The sequence below is a fragment of the Rana temporaria genome, chromosome 1, assembly GCF_905171775.1.
Source record: "Rana temporaria chromosome 1, aRanTem1.1, whole genome shotgun sequence".
In the NCBI taxonomy this organism is placed as follows: Eukaryota; Metazoa; Chordata; class Amphibia; order Anura; family Ranidae; genus Rana; species Rana temporaria.
Genome location: NC_053489.1, coordinates 516,334,835 through 516,352,719, shown reverse-complemented (window position 1 = coordinate 516,352,719; position 17,885 = coordinate 516,334,835). Strand labels below are relative to the sequence as shown.

The window sequence follows — 17,885 nt, the reverse complement described above, 5'->3', positions numbered from 1 at the left end:
AGGGCAATCCTTTTACTCCAGACCATAAGGCAGAATGAGCCCCCAGGTCTACTCCTGTCAGTCGATGCCGAAAAAGCATTTGACAGGGTAGACTGGGGGCTCATGATGGAAACCCTCACCGTGATGGGAATAGGAAGTAGGATGTCCAGCTGGATAAAAACATTATATCACCACCCTACCGCACAAATAAAAATCAATGGCTCTCTATCAGAATCTTTTGTGATGAAAAACGGGACAAGGCAGGGATGTCCACTATCCCCCCTCCTCTTTATTCTATCCTTAGAGCCGTTGCTGGCCACCATTCGCAACGATTCGGATATCAACGGAGTGAGAGTGGAAGGGGAGGAACATAAACTATCGGCCTTTGCCGACGATATATTATTTTACGTAACCAACCCAGTTAAATCTATCCCCAACCTCACCAGAGTATTGCAACAATACGGCGCTATCTCCAACTTTAAAATTAATGTAACCAAATCAGAGATCTTGAATATTAATTTAAATAAAAGAGAGATAAATTCGGTTAAGGAAGTATGCGCGTACCCTTGGACCAAAGAACTCAAGTACCTAGGAATAAAACTTGCTAATACAATACAGAAGATGTACAAAATTAACTATATCCCCTTATTAAACGAGATCAAGAACGAATTAAAAAAAACGATAAATAAACCCATATCTTGGTTTGGACGCATAAATATGTTAAAGATGGTGGTAGTCCCCAAGATCCTCTATAAATTCTTATTACTCCCAATTGCTCTTCCTCAGCAGTTTCTGAGAATCCTCAACTAAATTATGTGTGGAAAAATAAAAAACACAGACTATCCCTCTCCATAATAAAACAGGGTAAGCCACTTGGCGGCCTGGGAGTCCCGGACATTAAAAGTTACTACAAGGCGGCGGTCCTATCGCGGGCGGTAGAGTGGGCGAGGGATAGGACAGACAAAAGGTGGGTACAAATAGAGAAGGCGCTAACAAACAATAATCTGAAAAATCTTATTTGGATCCCTGCACAATACAGAGCACTAGATCACAGAACACACGATATAACACGAGACACTTTAAGAATGTGGGATAGGACGCAGGCACAATTAGAAGGGAAATTTAATTCCCCATTAATGAATTTAAAAGAAAACCCCTACTTCCCACCCGGGGAAAAAAAAATAGGGGGGAATTGGATAAGGAGAAGCACAGTGCACTTGGGTGATATTATAAAAAACGGAGAGATAATGACCTATGGAGATTTGAAAGCCAAAACGGATTGTTGGAATCTGAATAGGTGGCATTATCTCCAGTTGACTCACTTTGTGCGGCACCTCCCCCGTCCATTACGGACGGAGGCGGAGCTGACTTCACTGGAGAAAATTTGTAAATCTACAAATTCAAGGGGCACCATCACTAAATTGTACGGGTTACTGGTTAAATTGGGATCTCAGGGGGAAGCACCTTTTATAGACAAATGGGAAAGAGAGTTGGGGGTTATGAGGGGGGCAAATACTGTTTCAAGGATTACTAAATTAATTCATACTTCCGCGACAGATATACGGACAGCTGAAGTAAATTATAAGTGCCTTTCAGGTTGGTATATTACCCCTGATAAGGTAAATAAATTCAAAGTAGGCTATACCGCAGACTGCTGGAGGGGTTGCCTAGAAAGAGGAACGATGGCCCATATATGGTGGCACTGTCCTAAAATTCAAACGTATTGGGACATAATACTGAGCCAAATAAAGATTATAACGGGAGAGGAGATCAAGAAAGACCCATGGGCCGTCCTCTTCCATTGTAGCCAAGAAGGCGTAAAAAAATACAAGCAGTCCCTACTCCCTCACCTTTTAAACGCTGCCAAGAGACTTATCCCTAAAAAGTGGCAGGAGACAGAAAGCCCACATATTTGGAGTTGGATAGATGCAGTGGAGGAAACATATAGACTAGAGGAGCTAAGGGATGGATATCTGGAGAGGAGTACTGAACATAGGGAGAAATGGGGAAAATGGAAGGAATATAAAAAAACATGGAGCTACGCGGAGAGAGTAAGGGTGTGACTCCGTGGGGATGGCGCCATTCCCTGCTCCCTCTTGCATTTCTGTTTAGTAAGATATAGCACTTCTTCCCCCCCCTGCATCTCCCCCAGCTGTGTTTGACTTACTCCTCTCCATATCTCTACCTTTTCTTTGGCCGAATAAATGAGGTCAACCTCTTTTGTTCAATACTTATTCTATGGTACTGTTTTTTCACAGGACGGGCAGGAGATTCCTGGGAGCCATGAGGGGAGGGAGGGGGGGTGTAATTATCTAAATATATTTATACAAATATATTTAAAAAAAAAAAAAAAAAAAAAAAGACAGTGAATAGAGTATATACCACACATGATGCAAACTGTAAATAGAGACGTAAGAAGCTTCGGAACATGAGTCGGTCTCTAGTATATTGGAATTAAGCTGAGGTGGTTAAAAAAAAAAAAAAAAAAAAAAAAAAAGAAATATATATGTTTTTAAATTAAACAATAAAAAAAAAAAAAAAAAAAAGTATCGCTCACGAACGTTGGAGTGAGAGCAATAACTCTAGCGCAAGACCTTCATGTTTAAGCGTGACATGTACTCGGCGTAACATCATCTTTCACATTATACAAAAAAATTGGGCTAACTTTACATTTTTTGTTTTTAAGAACACGTTTGAAAAATTGCTGCACAAATATTGTGCGAAATAAAAAATAGCAATGACCGCCATTTTATTCCTTAGGATCTCTAACAAAAAATATTATATATATATATATATATATATATATATATATATATATATATATATATATATATATATATATATATATATATATATATATATATATATATATATATATATAAAATAATGTTTGGGGGTACTCAGTAATTTTCTAGGGAAAAAAATGATAATTTTTACATGTAGAAGAGAAATGCCAGAATTGGCCAAGTATGGAAGTAGTTACCATATCATTTTGGAGGCAATATCTTATAGATTACGCCACACTAAGAGCTGGCATAAAATGTTATCCCTCCGATTTGAGCAACGCCTTTGGACCCCATTTGTGATTTGCTACTTTTTTTATACATATATTTTCATATACATATATAAAATATTCATTATTAAACTCAATTTTTTTCGTATTATGCAATTTTTACTAATCGTATTTTTGTATTTAATTACATTAAGTCCTAGTAATTGACTTAGGACTTAATGTTGTAATTTTATCATTCCATTTCATTATTATTGCACAGTAATGTGTGTTAAGCAAGCCATTTATATTAGCAAATTTTTTGTGTGTGGTTTAACTATGTGCTGTATTATGTGCTCCGATATTGATGGGTTGCCATTTTCCTTCACTTGTCATGGATGTCCTACTCGACCTGCTGCTTTTCAGTTAGCCACTACATTTCCTAGACTATTTACAGGTCATCTAAACACCAGGGGCAGTGCCAGGTTAAAAGGCCAGCCCCACTGCTAACTGCCATGCTTGCGTAGTTTGTGATTGTGTACAGGTTGAAATGGAAACTTGGAGGTAAGCTGTTGCAGTCCAGGGCTCTTACTGGCTTATATTGCCCTGCCTTGAGTCACCTGCAACAACTTTTACCTTTTGTCGGACTTACATGGCACTTGAATTTTGTATGAAAATTACAGGCTTCTGATGGTTGGTTCTGCCCAGCAGGTGTTTGTAATATAAACAGCATACGAGAGAACATAAGGTAGACCGTGAGCAATGAGGAGCAGGGCCACAGAAAAACATCAGCCATTTCCAGTACTGCACTTTAATGATTAGTTGTTGTATACTAGTGGTAGCCATATTATTAGATTGCCCTGTCATATAAAGCTGCCTGTCTAATGTATGAATATTAAAGATCTTTGTGTGACACACCAGCTAGTTTTGGTTGCCTATATCTAAAGCACTATGTACTATATCTATGCAAGAGTTGTAGAGGAATATACTTGCATTACTAAACAGAGATGCCCACTTTCGTTTTAACCACCTCCTGCCGGCCAGACAACTATATACGGCCGCAATGTGGATGTCAACTGCCGGGAGGCCGTCTACATAAGGCCTCCGGCCACTGTAGGGCGCGCGGGCACGCTGCGCCACTCAGGTGCCGCGATGTCCGCCAGGCACCCACGATCGTCAGTCACAGAGACAGGGACATGGATCCCTGTGTGAAAATGCAGAGATCCATGTCCTGTCAGGGAGAGGAGACCGATGGTGTGTCCGTTGTATATAGGGACAACCATCGGTCACCTCCCACAGTCACTCGCCTCCCCCCACAGTTAGAAACACTATGCAGGGCACACATTAACCCCTAGTGTTAACCCCTTCCCTGCCAGTCACATTTATACAGTAATCAGTGCATATTTATAGCAAGTGGTTAAAGAGGAAACAATGCAACTCCGTAATTTTAAAAATAAATTATGAATGCTAAATGTAGGTGTACACACTGACCATGGAATCTGACAAAAAAAATCGTTAGTCTCACTTTCTCTGCATTCTATAGGCTGCACTTTCAGCTTGTTCTATGTAGGTTCTTTTCACAAAGTGCCATTGTTCGGTGTTGCATGCATTGTGGGGATTTACCATTGTCCTAGAGTGTACAGCTTACACAATGAAGCATTTTAGGGTACTGTGCGTTTTGTACTAGGGGAGTTCTTTCTTTAAATCAGTCTCATGCTTTGCTTTTTCACATTCGCTTTAATCAAATTACACATTTTGGTGGCCTATAAATGAGGTTAAAAAAAAACTTATAAAAACAAAATAGGAATTTTAAGATTCTGTTCCACTATTACATTAGACCAAGCTTCTCAATTTGCCTAAATTGTCAATCCGCACCCTTTGAGTAAAACTATGCATTAAATGTATACATTTTTAAATACCAACTCCACCCTTTGCGACATTTGTATTTAAGATGTAGAATTAAGTATAGTTCTGAAATGCAAGCCCCTGTATTTCTCTGTATGGGCTTCCTTCATTAACCACTTCCCACCCAAGGACATCATATGACGTCCTGGACTTTCAGTGGGGTAATCTGAAAGATGCCTACAGCTACAGGCATCATTCAGATATCCATCTCTTCAGCCGGTGATCCTGTGCACCATAAGAACGATCATAGCGGCAGTTCCGCCGCTTGATCGTACTTATAGGCGACGGGAGGGGACTTCCCCCCCTTCCGCCGCCATCTGGTGCTTCTCCTGGGTTTTCCCGTGCCATCGGAGACCCGGAGAAACGATCTGCTGGCACCGGATGGGAGGCATAGAGATGACTGGTGACCACATGGTCACAAGTCATCTCTATGATCGTCGGAGGCCCGGGCGCGATGTTATGACGTCACGCCCGGGTACCAGAATGTAAAAGCCGCAATCGCGGCTGAAAACATGAGACCCGTGAATTTTTTTTCACGATCTCATGCTTTCCAGCCTGGAGGAGAGATGTGGGGTCTTATTGACCCCGCATCTCTCCATAAAGAGTACCTGTCACACACATTCCTATTACAAGGGATGTTTACATTCCTAGTAACAGGAATAAAAGTGATTAAAAAAATAAAAAAAAAGTTTTTTTTTAAACGCCCCTATCCCCAGTAGCTCGCGCTCAGAAGCGAACACACACGCAAGTCCCGCCCACAATTCTAGCACTAGACCTCCTCTAACTCTAAACTGGTAACCTGTAAAGAATAATTAAGCGACGCCTATGGAGATTTTTAAATACTGAAGCTTGGCGCCATTCCATGTGTGTGCGCAATTTTAAAGCGTGACATGTTAGGTATCCGTTTACTCGGCGCAACTTCATCTTTCACATTATACAAAAAAAATTGGGCCAACTTTACTGTTTTTTTAATTTTTAATTCATGAAACCGTTTTTCCCCCCAAAAAAGGCATTTGAAAAAATATTGCGCAAATACTGTGCGTGATAAAAAGTTGCAATGACCGCCATTTTATTCCCTAGGGTGTCTGCTAAAAAAACATATAGTGTTTGGGGGTTCTGAGTAATTTTCTAGCAAAAAAACAATTATGATTTTTGCATGCAAGAAAGAAGTGCCAAAATAGGCCCGGTATGGAAGTGGTTAAAGTCCCTTCTGCTGCAGCTGTGGTGAGTGAAACTGCTGGTACTCTTCACACCATTATTTACTGTGCTCTCAGATGGGCAAAAGACTTTTTATCCTGCATTTTCTGCAGTATTTATCTCAAACACCACAAATATAAAACTACTGGTAATATAAAAAAAGAAAGTTAGATGCAAGCACAAAAAAGACAGATACAATGTCTAAGTAAAATTCAAACGCCCCCTGTTAGAAAGGCATTGTAACACCCGTAAACCTAAAACCTGCGTTTAGGGACTGTTTATTTTTTTCCCCAGACTTCAGGGCACTCAAACATTTGTAATATTTAAAGTTAAACACTCTAAGCATTTCCCTCATTCAACTGGGGAGATATAAAAAGACATGGCCTATTACGGGACCATGGGGAAAAGTTTTCAAGAGTGGAGAAAAAAAAAAAAAAAAAAAAAAAAAAAAAAAAGGCTTTTACCTTAAGTGCTTCCAAGATAGGTTCATAAAGGTCTGGGAATCCAGAATAGTGATAGATCATGCAGTGCATCAGTTCGGAAAACTGAACAAGGAATGCTGAACTGGATGGGAGGCCATCACTTTTAAAAGACTGGACCAGATTTACAACATGTGGCACAATCTGAAAGAAAACAATTAAAAAAAAAAAATAGGAAAAAAACATAAAACACACATTGCACCTAAAAAGAAAAAAACAAAAAACAAAACATTATGTTTCAACGACATTAGAGTGTGTTAACCCATGGTACCAATTATATGTGCACATCCCAAACAGTTCCAAGGATCAGCGCTCTCTTCACATACATTTAGCTTGAACAGGCAAACTCATTGCTGTGCATTAAGTTAGCAAGTTTCTGGTGTACTAGAGCAGTGGTCATCAACCCTGTCCTCAGGGCCCACTAACAGGCCAGGTCTTATGTATTACCTTTGGGAGATGCAGACTAGAATACTGCAATCACTGAGCAGCAAATTATATCACCTGTGATGTAATTCAGTTATCTTGGAAACCTGGCCTGTTAGTGAGCCCCGAGGACGGGGTTGATGACCACTGTACTAGAGAACCCACTCCCATGATGTAGAGTAATCTTGGAGAACCATAGCCTTTATAATAAAGCTGGTGGAGATGTCATCCTTGCACCTGCCTTCTTTCTCCTCCCTATATCCCCCCCATAGTAATATCCCACTGATTGTAATCTCTTAAGCCCCGTACACACGTTCCGAAAATCGTACGAAAAATGCGGCTTTCGAAACGATCGTACGATAATCGGATCGTTAGTACAGAGCTTCCGAGAGCCGATCAGGACAGTTCATCAGATTTTATTTTATTGGGACATTCACAGAAATGTTCGTTTAATCAGTACAGCTGTCGTTCGAAAAATGCAATACAAATGCATTACAACACGACATCGATTTTTTTATTCTGCCGTACGAGAATTTTCGTGACTTTAGTAAACTCATCAGATTCGACGTGAGATTAGCATACAAAAAAAACAAAAACGGATGATCATTCGTCCGATTCGTGTGTACCGATAATTACTTGCAACTCGGCACAGGTGAGGATAAAATTAATTGCACATTTAGTTTCACCTGAAATATCATTGCATATCTGTCCACTGTCATTAACCGCTTGCCGACTGCCTCCTGCAGAATGGCAAAGCAACGTACAGGTGAATTTGCTGCCACGAGCTCCGTGACCGTGGGACCCGTGGTCTCGATGTCCACCGGTGTCCTGCGATTGTGTCACGGAGCTGCAGAACAGGGAGATGCCTGTGTAAACAAGGCATTTCCCTGTTCCGCCTTGTGACAGGACACTGATATACTGCCGATCAATGTCGTCTCACTGGTATAACAGCCCCCCAGTTAGGATCACTCCCTAGGACACACTTAACCCCTTCCTCGCCCCATGGTGGTTAACCCCCTTCCATGCCAGTGTCATTTACACAGTAATCAGTGCATTTTTATAGCACTGATCGCTGTTTAAATGACAATGGTCCCAAAATAGCAAAAAAAGTGTCCGCCATAATGTCGCAGTCACGATAAAAATCGCAGATTGCCACCAGTACTAGTAAATATATATATATATATGTATACACACACACACACACACACACACACACACATATATACATATACATACGCACACTACAAATGCCAAAAATTGATTCCCTATTTTGTAGATGCTTAATTTTTGCGCAAACCAATCAATATACGCTTATTGCGATTTCTTTTTACCAAACATATGTAGAAGAATACATATCGGCCTAAACTAAGAAATTTGTTTTTTAGATATTTTTGGGGGATATTTATTATAGTAAAAAATATTGCTTTTTTCAAAATTGTCGCTCTATTTTTGTTTATAGCGCAATCAAAACCTGTGTTCAAATATCACCAAAAGAAAGCCATTTGTTGGAAAAAAAGGACATCGATTTTGTTTGGGAGCCACGTCGCATGACCGTGCAATTGTCAGTTAAAGCGATGCAGTGCCAAAGCGCAAAAAATGGCCCGGTCATTGGGCAGCCAAATCCTCCGGGGCTGAAGTGGTTAAGCCATATGTGTAAACTGGAGCTCCAGCTACAGGGCTTTGTAAATGAGGCTTTACACAATACAGCAGTTAAGTGTAATCTGGAAACAAATAAAGGGGTAATAGGGCGCCACGTTCTGGCCGAAATATAACATTTTATGAAAAACATGCTGTAAGTTTAACTCATGCTAGAGGTAAAAATGTTGTTAACCCTTTCATGACTAAGCCCATTTCTGACATTTGGTGTTTACAAGTTAAAATCCAAATTTTTTGCTAGAAAATTACTTGGAACCCCAAAACATTATATATATATATTTTTTTAGCAGAGAATCTAGAGAATAAAATGGCGATTGTTGCAATATTTATTATTTTATGTCACAAGGTATTTGTACAGCAGTGTTAAAAACGCAACGTTTTTTGGAAAAATTCATTTTTCTGAATTTTAAAAAAATTAAAAAGTAAAGTTAGCCCAATTTTTTTGTATAATGTGAAAGATGATGTTACGCAGAGTAAATAGATACCAATCGGTTGTTACTCCTGGACAGCCAATCGCCAGCTCTAAAAAATTATACCGGGATGCTGCCTGCAGCTGCGGGCAGCATCCCGGTATAATGATACTATATTATGCTTTGTGTAAAACTCACACTAAGTTGAACTAAATTCTGGCACTATAATAAACATAAAACTATACAAATAAAGTATATACGTCTCCAATGCCCGCGATTCTCACTCTGATCCTAAAAAATGCCCAAAGTCCACTGGGAAACCAACACTTCATGGGAGATCATTCTCCTGGGTCTCTCTGCTGCTCTGAACAAGTCCTCCCAGCAGACATTGTTACAGGATACAGTAGTGACATAGAGGTCAGGCTGAAGAACTGCAGACATAAGGAGCGTACACACGATCTGACTTTCCGACGGGAATTGTGTGATGGTAGGATGTTGTTGGATATTTGTATGCTCCAATTGTTGACGGATTTTGCGACAACAAATGTGGGATAGTATGCTTTAAAATTTTCTGACAACAAATGTGTGGTGTCGGATTATCCGATCGCGTGTACACAAGTCCTTCAGAAAAAGATACAAAGTTCAAACACGCATGCTCTGAACCAATGCCAACCATAAAAGACAACATTAGCAGAAGTTGCCCAAAGGTTGGCGCTAAAGAGCTGAAAAACCATGTGGTTTCGTGTTTGTTGGCCAACAATTATTTGCCGTTTGTATGCAATACAAGTTCACGGCCAACGCTCTTCGGACAAAAGTCCTACACTTTGTCCGCGGAAAATTCAATCGTGTGTACGAGGCTTAACACTAGAAGAATCAGTCTGTTTCCTCAGTGGACTTTGCTGGACCAATTATTAGGATCAGGGAGATGCATGATAGGCAAATACAGTGCATCTGGAAAGTATTTGCAGCGCTTCACTTTTTACACGATTAGGTTACAGCCTTATTCCAAAATGGATTAAATTAATTATTTTGCTCAAAATTCTACAAAACACCACCCCATGACGACAACGTAAAAAGAAGTTTGTTTCAAATCTTTGCAAATTTATAAAAAAAAAAAAATCACTACTACACAAAAGTATTCACAGCTCTTTGCTCAATACTTTGTTGAAGCACCTTTGGCACCAATTACAGCCTCAAGTCTTAGACCCCTTTCACACTGAGGAGTTTTTCAGGCGGTACAGTGCTAAAATAGCTATGCTATACTGCCCGAAAAACTCCTGCACTGCAAACTCAATGTGAAAGTCCGAGAGCTTTCACACTGAGGCGAGGCGATGCGCTGGCGGGAGAGAAAAAAAATCTCCTGCCAGCAGCATCTTAGGAGCGGTGAGAGGAGCGGCGTGTATACCTCTCCTTCACATTTAAAACAATGGGAAACCGCGGCAATACCGCCCGCAATGCGCATTGCGGGCGGTATTAACCCTTTATTGGCTGCTAGTGGGGGTCAATACCGCACCGCTAGCGGCCGAATCCTGCGGCAAACCCGACGGTATAGCGCCGATATTTTTAGCGCCGCTATACCGCCACCGCGGCTCCCGCCCCAGTTTGAAAGAGGCCTTAGGGTCTTTGTCCTGTTGGAACCTTCACCCCAGTCTGAGGTCCAGATCAATATGGAGCAGGTTTTCATCAAGGATGTCTCTGTACATTGCTGCATTCATCTTTCCCTTGATCCCGACTAGTCACCCAGTTCCTGCCGCTCAAAAACACCCCCACTGCATGCTGCTACCACCACCATGCTACACTGTAGGGATGGTATTGGCTGGGAAATGAGCGGTGCCTGGCTTCCTCCAGACATGACACTTGCCATTCAGGCCAAAGAGTTCAATCTTTGTTTCATCAGACCAGAGAATTTTGTTTCTCATGGTCTGAGAGTCAAACTGGCAAACTCCAGACCTTTTACTGAGCAGTGGTTTTCGTCTAGCCACTCTACCACACAGGCCCGATTGGTGGAGTGCTGCAGAGATGTTTTTTTGTCTGGAAGGTTCTCCCCTCTCCACAGAGAAACGTGACATTTGGGTTCTTGGTCACCTCTCTGACTAAGGACCCTTTCTCCCCCGATCCGTCAGGCGGCCCACTCTAGGAAGAGACCAGGTGCTTCCAAACTTCAATTTACTGATGACGGTCTGTACCCTTCCCCAGATTTGTGCCTTGATAAAAATCCTGTCTCGGAGGCCTACAGACAATTCCTTGGACTTCATGGCTTGGTTTGTGCTCTGACATACACAGTTAACTGTGGGACCTTATATAGACAGGTGTAAATTCAACTGAATATACTACAGGTGGACTCCACTCAAGTTGGAGCCCTTTCACACTGGTGCGTTTTTGTGGTTAAAATAGCGCTATCAAAACGCTCCCCATGCATCTCAATGGACCCTTTCACACTGAGGCGTTGCGCTGGAGGAGCGTTGAGAAAAGTCCTGCAAGCAGCATCTTTGGAGCAGCTTTTGAGCGCTGAAAAAAACCGCTCCAAAAACGACCCTCTCCATTGAAATGAATTGAAAACGCTGTAAAAACGTGGTAGAATCGCAGTAAAATAGCAGTGTTTTAGCGCTATTTTAACGCTCCGTTATAGGAGTTTCCAGTGTGAAAGGGCTCTTATAGAAACCTCTCAAGGATGATCAGTGCAAACAAGATGCACCTGAGCTCAACTTTGAGTGTCATGGCAAAGGCTGCAAAGACTTATGTATATTTTTTTTGTTTTTTATTTTTTTTTTAAATTGGCAAAGATTTCAAAACAAACTTCTTTCACATTGTCATTATGGGGTATGGTTTGTAGAATGTTAAGCAAAATAATGAATTTAATCCATTTTGGAATAAGGCTGTAACAAAAACAAAAAAAATGTGGAAAAAGGTAAGGAGCCGTGAATACTTTCCAGATGCACTGTATACAGTATATACTCTACATAGGTACAAGTTACTTTATGTTTGAAATAGCAACAGGGTTGCTTTAGAAAAATTATGACTGAGATGACTGATACAGGATTGCAGAAATTGCACCATAAACAAAACATTTCATGTGCACAATATAACACATACCTCGAGGGAAACCATAAAAATGCCGATGAAACAATTCGTGTTAAAGGGTCACTAAAGGAAACATTTTTTTTGCTGAAATGACTGTTTACAGGGTATATAGACATAAAAGTTAACCGATTCCTTTTAAAAATGATTAAAAATAGATTATATTCAATCATATAATGTGCCTGCAGTTTCACTTTCGTTTTTAAACTGGTTTCATGTTTATGTGAAGTAAAGAGACCCACAGAACAAAAACAAACAAATCCAGGGCAGTGTTTTGTTTTTAAAATGAATCTGATTGGTTCTGAGGAGTTTTAGACACACAGCTTGGACCACAGTGAAAAGCTGCCATGAGATTTTTCATAAGGAGCCAGACAAGCAGGAAGTGTGGAGATCACAGCAGAATTACAGCAACTTCAAAGCAAAAACGAACAAAAGGACATGAAACCAGGACTGCAGTAAGGTAAAGGAAGATATTTAGCTAAAAAAAAAAATTTCCTTTAGTGATCCTTTAAGAAAAGGTGAAAAAATGGTTTATGGAACACTTATTGCTGTATTTGAATGGTGAAGTAATAATGCTCATATACATTTTTCTTAAAACATACCATATGGAAAGCCTCTGGAGAATGCTGAAAGCTAAGCAGCATGTGAGAAAGCACAGCCAATGCTCCAGGTCTTACCAGTGGAAACCACAGTCTGTTGAATACCTGGAACAGTATTAGAAAAAACATTTATAATATATATCAATCTTATGTATATCATATACTACTGTATTTGTAAATACTGCTTGTATTGAAAGAACAAATGCATGTTGTGCCATTATTATATGAGAATACTGAAAACCACATTTCAACTGCAGCAGGGATACATACAAGCAACAATCATATTTGAGGTATATGTAAACCCTAAGGGCCCTTTCACACAGGGCTGTCCGTGTGCTCTGCCTGCTCCGTCGATCCCCGCTGAGCAGGCAGGTGACAGGTCTGTCTCTGCACACTGTGCAGGAACCGACCTGTCAGAGCTCCACTCTCTCCTATGGGGGATCTGATGACAACGGACCGTAGAGTCCTTTGTCACCTGATCCAATCGACGGATGGAAAAGTAGGAGTTTCCTCCATCACACTTTGACGGATCGGAGCTGGTCGGATGTCAGAGGGCATGTCACCACTGACATCAGTGGCTCCATAGGGGAGCAGGGTGCGCCCGTTCAGGTCCGCCTAAAAAACTGGCAGGCGGACCTCAACGGTCCGCCCGTGTGCAAGGGCCCTAAAAATCTAAGTTCATATGAACCCTATCTTTGTTAAAAAAGTATTTAAACAACCTATAATACTACCATAAGGCAAAACTTTATATAGAATTAAAAAAACCTTTGTAAATGCCCCTTTCCCCTCTATTGTTTATACGTGGTACATGACCACTATGCAGGAGCCGCTCTGAGCAGTGGAGACTCCTAATGACAATTGGCAGCTTCTGCAGACATTAAAGCGGGGGTTCACCCTTAGAGGGCACTTTTCCCCCTTAGATTCCTGCTCGTTTTTACTAGGGGAATCGGCTATTTATTTTAAAATATGTGCAGTACTTACCCGTTTACGAGATGCATCCTCTCCGTCGCTTCCGGGTATGGGCTTCGGGAATGGGCGTTCCTTCTTGATTGACAGGCTTCCGAGAGGCTTCCGACGGTCGCATCCATCGCGTCACGATTTTCCGAAAGAAGCCGAACGTCGGTGCGCAGGCGCAGTATAGAGCCGCACCGACGTTCGGCTTCTTTCGGCTACGAGTGACGCGATGGATGCGACCGTCGGAAGCCTCTCGGAAGGCTGTCAATCAAGAAGGAACGCCCGCTCCCAAAGCCCATACCCGGAAGCGACGGAAGAAGATGCAGCTCGAAAACGGGTAAGTACTGCTCATATTTTAATACAAATAGCCGATTCCCCTAGACCGAACGAGCAGGAAGCTAAGGGGAGAAATTTTTTTTTTTTACAAATGGGTGAACTCCCGCTTTAAGTATCCCAGGTGCTGTCACTTGAATCCCTTTCACACTGGAGACACTTTACCACCTTTTAAGCGGCGCTAGTGGCTATACCATCTGCTAGCCATAAATTGCATGCAAAATCAGGCAGGCCGGTTGTACAGTACCCAAGTTAATCGATCAACTTGGGTATATTCAGTGTGCCCATACATGGTTTAAATCTATTTTTCAGATTGACCCCAAACACTGAATATGTTTATAGATGAGGGAAGAGCAATAAGACCATCAATTTGTTACTTTAACAATCAGCAGGCTAAGACATCATTTACACTGCCCTACATTTACTGCAGCAAAATTATGCTGCGATTTAGCGTTTTCCTGCAGCCAGTGGTCAAAACGTTTCTATCACAAACAAAATTCTTCCACATCCAGGAGAGGGAGACTGATGCTTACAAACGCGGCAGCTCCGTAACTCTGCTAAAAGCTCATGTGTACATTGGCTTTTATGGAGTCGAGTGTAGGAATTTTGGCAAAAAAAAGAAACACCAAAGCTCCTAAACTTAAAGGGGTTGTAAAGGTATATGTTTTTTCACCGTCACGATTAATGCATTATGGTGAAAAAACATCCGACGATTAGCAGCCCCCCCGTTTACTTACCTAAGCCCTCGAAAGTCCCGTGTCGTGAATGCGCTGGCTTCTCTGCTCATTCATTGGATGATTGATAGCAGCGCAGCCATTGGCCCCCGCTGCTGTCAATCAAATCAATGAAGCGTTGCGCTGGGGCCGAGTGATACAGTCGGCGGCTATGCCGCCACCAGTGAGCTAACCCCTCTGGGAGAGCGCTTCCCAGAAGGGGGTTAGCTCTTGTGGGGAGGAGCCGAGAAAGCCGCCACTCTGTGCAAAACAAGCTGCACAGTGGAGGCAAGTATGATATGTTTATTATTTTTTTTTAAATAGGAACCTTTACAACCCCTTTAAGTTTAGGAACTGCCAGTGTACATGAAGCCTTAAAAGGGGCAACTCAGAACCCGAACGGGTGAGTACCATATGAAGAACAGTAAAATTATAGGATTATATTGACCCATGTCTATATATGCCCATAGGCCCTAGAAGCTGTCTACTGCATCTGGACAAAACTTCAGATAATAATAATAACAATAATAATAATAATAAGAAGAAGAAAAGTAAAAATGTCGGTATATTTACAAAGTGATAGCTTGATGTTCAAAATTGTGAAAACGGTGAAGCTTGGTTTTAGAATTCTCCAAGTAATTAAACTTTCCATCAAAGAGGCAAATACTTAAAGAAACTATCTGACCAGGAAGAAAGATCAGATCTGATTATTTATATATAGTAGCTTGCAAGTATCAGGATTACAGATGTTGTTCGCAAGTACATCATCCCCACTAACTTGAATATTCCAATTTTTATACAGAAGATAAAGATCTTTGCTCTTCAGGAACTGCAATAAAAATACATCTATAGATGAAATCATTTAATAGAAATATTAACTTACATACCAGTTCAATTTTTAGCAAAGTAACGTCAATTAGAATAGTAAATTTCTGGACTGCTGCCAGTCCCTTCAGCAGAGCGATCACCCATGTCTCCACATGCTGTGCTAAAGGCCAGGAAAGCCAGTCAATCATCCTGAAAGAGAAGGGACATCATGTTCTAAGCACTGAGCTTCTCTAGCCACAAGAGTCAATAACTAATGAGACGTTTTTTTTCTAATGATAGAAGTACTAATGAGCCACTCTGGTAAACACATGGTTATGTATCCCTTGAACATTGCCATACAGAGAATAGCCAACATCCTATAAAGCATTCATCATGTAGATAAATCCTCAAGTAATTTGCACCTAAGGCTGCATTCACACCTGAGCGTTTTGTCGGCTGAAGCGCCACGCCCCAAAACGCTAGAGGGGAAAAAAATACATTATTCTCTATGGAGATGGTTCACATCTCCACTACAAAACGCCTGACGCCGAACGCCTGAAGCCCAAACAAGTTCTGGACCCTTTTTTGTCGCTTGAATTTGGGCGTTTTACATTGGTGACCCTAGACCTGTAAAAAAATTGCGGTAAAAAACGCCGCATTTTGTCACGGCAAATCGCGGTAAAAAACGCTGCAAAACGCTACGCTCAGGTGTGAATGCAGCCAGAAACAGCAACGTAATAAGATTGGGAAAAAAAAAACACAGTAGAATATGCAAGAAAGTTTGCAACAACTCCAGCAAGCAAACATCTGCGTACACAAGCATGTTCCTAGATACATTGCCATAAGACCATTGGCTGGGATGTAGGATAGCCAACGTGGGAAAAGTCAAATGTTAGCCTTATTCCTCACATTGTTATTGCAATATGGCGCCCGCGGTTTTATTTGTTTTAAGCAAATTACATTTTTGCAGCTATTGCGCATGTCAACAATTATAAAGCCAGCTGATCATTTGAAATCAATAGATTTCTGTCACAATCTGGTAACGCACAAGTAGGAAGCAATTGAATCTGAGTAATAGGTTAATGTAACTGAAATTTGAAGAATATGACCAACATGAACATCTTCAAGCGAAGGTCTATTGTTTCCACTAATGCAAGTGCAGTGCCAAAATACTTTCTAGTCAAAAGGTCCATACTTTTCTCATGGATCCCCCACAAGTGAAACTTGAGACTAAAACACACCATACCAGTATGGTACTCCATTTACTTTTTGTAAACTTCTGTCAGCTTTAAAGCGGAGGTCCACCCACATTTTTCATATTTTTTTTTTTTAAAGCCAGCAGCTACAATTACTGCAGCTGCTGACTTTCAAAAAAATGAACACTTCCCTGTCCAACGTGCCCGCGATGTCGGCAGCCGAGGCCGTGAAGCGTTGCTGCTTCAATGCCCAGTTCCCTACTGCGCATGCACGATCCGCACGGTGTGCCCTCACTGGTTCCCGATGTCTCCTGGGACCAGTGCGTTTCTCAGAAGACAGCGGGGGGTGACGCAAAGAGCGGCAGTCTTTTCCCGGAAGTGGGTGAAAATACCTGTATTATACAGTTATCTGCACCCCCCTCCCCCCTGAAAGGTGCCAAATGTGACACGGAGAGTTGCGAAAAGCGGAGGTTCACTTTTTGTGAGGACCTCCGCTTTAAATTGGAACTTTAGTCCGAAAATTTTGTCCTGCTAGAGGGCTGGACCCGTTTTGCAGGTATAACTATGCTATGTAAAACATTAAAAATAAGTGCCTATACTGTTTAAAATTAATACACAATCTCATCCTGCTCTACACGTGTTCAGTTGCTATTTTTTATTGGCAATGTGATAAAAATGTAGAGGCCGATCTGCAGACAGCCTAAAGATTCACTGCCGCTGAGGCGCTCTGAGCTTCAGCATAATGGCAGCCTCCAACGAGAAGAAAAAGGAACAATGGTGGAGGCAATTTAGAGCAGACTAATTCTGGTAGCATAACTATCAATGTGGGATGTAGGTTTCTTGCTAAAGAACATTATTCTAATGTTTTTTTTATCAAGTTATGGGTAAAAGTTCTACTCCAACATCCATTCACACTACAGATTTTCTACTACAAAGCATCCATGAACTAGAAAGTACTGACACAACCTTCTGGGATATGCAAACTATGCTTTGGCTCCATCTAATAACCACCAGCATGCTTGCGTCAAATTCTCTGAGAAGCAGTCTCTCTATTTGGACTTTAAGCTGTAATCAGACAGACAGTGCAGTAATACATGGAAAAAGAAAAAGTGGGAGGAGAGACCACCGAGGCCCAACTAAAGTTTGGACAAATACATCTGGTACCAC

General features: G+C 41.3%; 1 protein-coding gene across 2 annotated transcripts in view; it reads right to left on the bottom strand.

The window, feature by feature from the left end:
* The window catches only part of USP38 (ubiquitin specific peptidase 38), a 47,418-nt gene that overhangs the window by 14,478 nt on the left and 15,055 nt on the right, over positions 1-17,885 (bottom strand). For both annotated transcript variants that reach the window (XM_040331474.1, XM_040331465.1), the window contains exons 4-6: positions 15,603-15,732; positions 12,719-12,820; positions 6,535-6,693 (exon numbers count right to left, since the gene is read on the bottom strand). In XM_040331474.1, the coding sequence (XP_040187408.1) occupies positions 6,535-6,693; positions 12,719-12,820; positions 15,603-15,732 (391 nt within the window). The remainder of the gene's footprint in view (positions 1-6,534; positions 6,694-12,718; positions 12,821-15,602; positions 15,733-17,885) is intronic.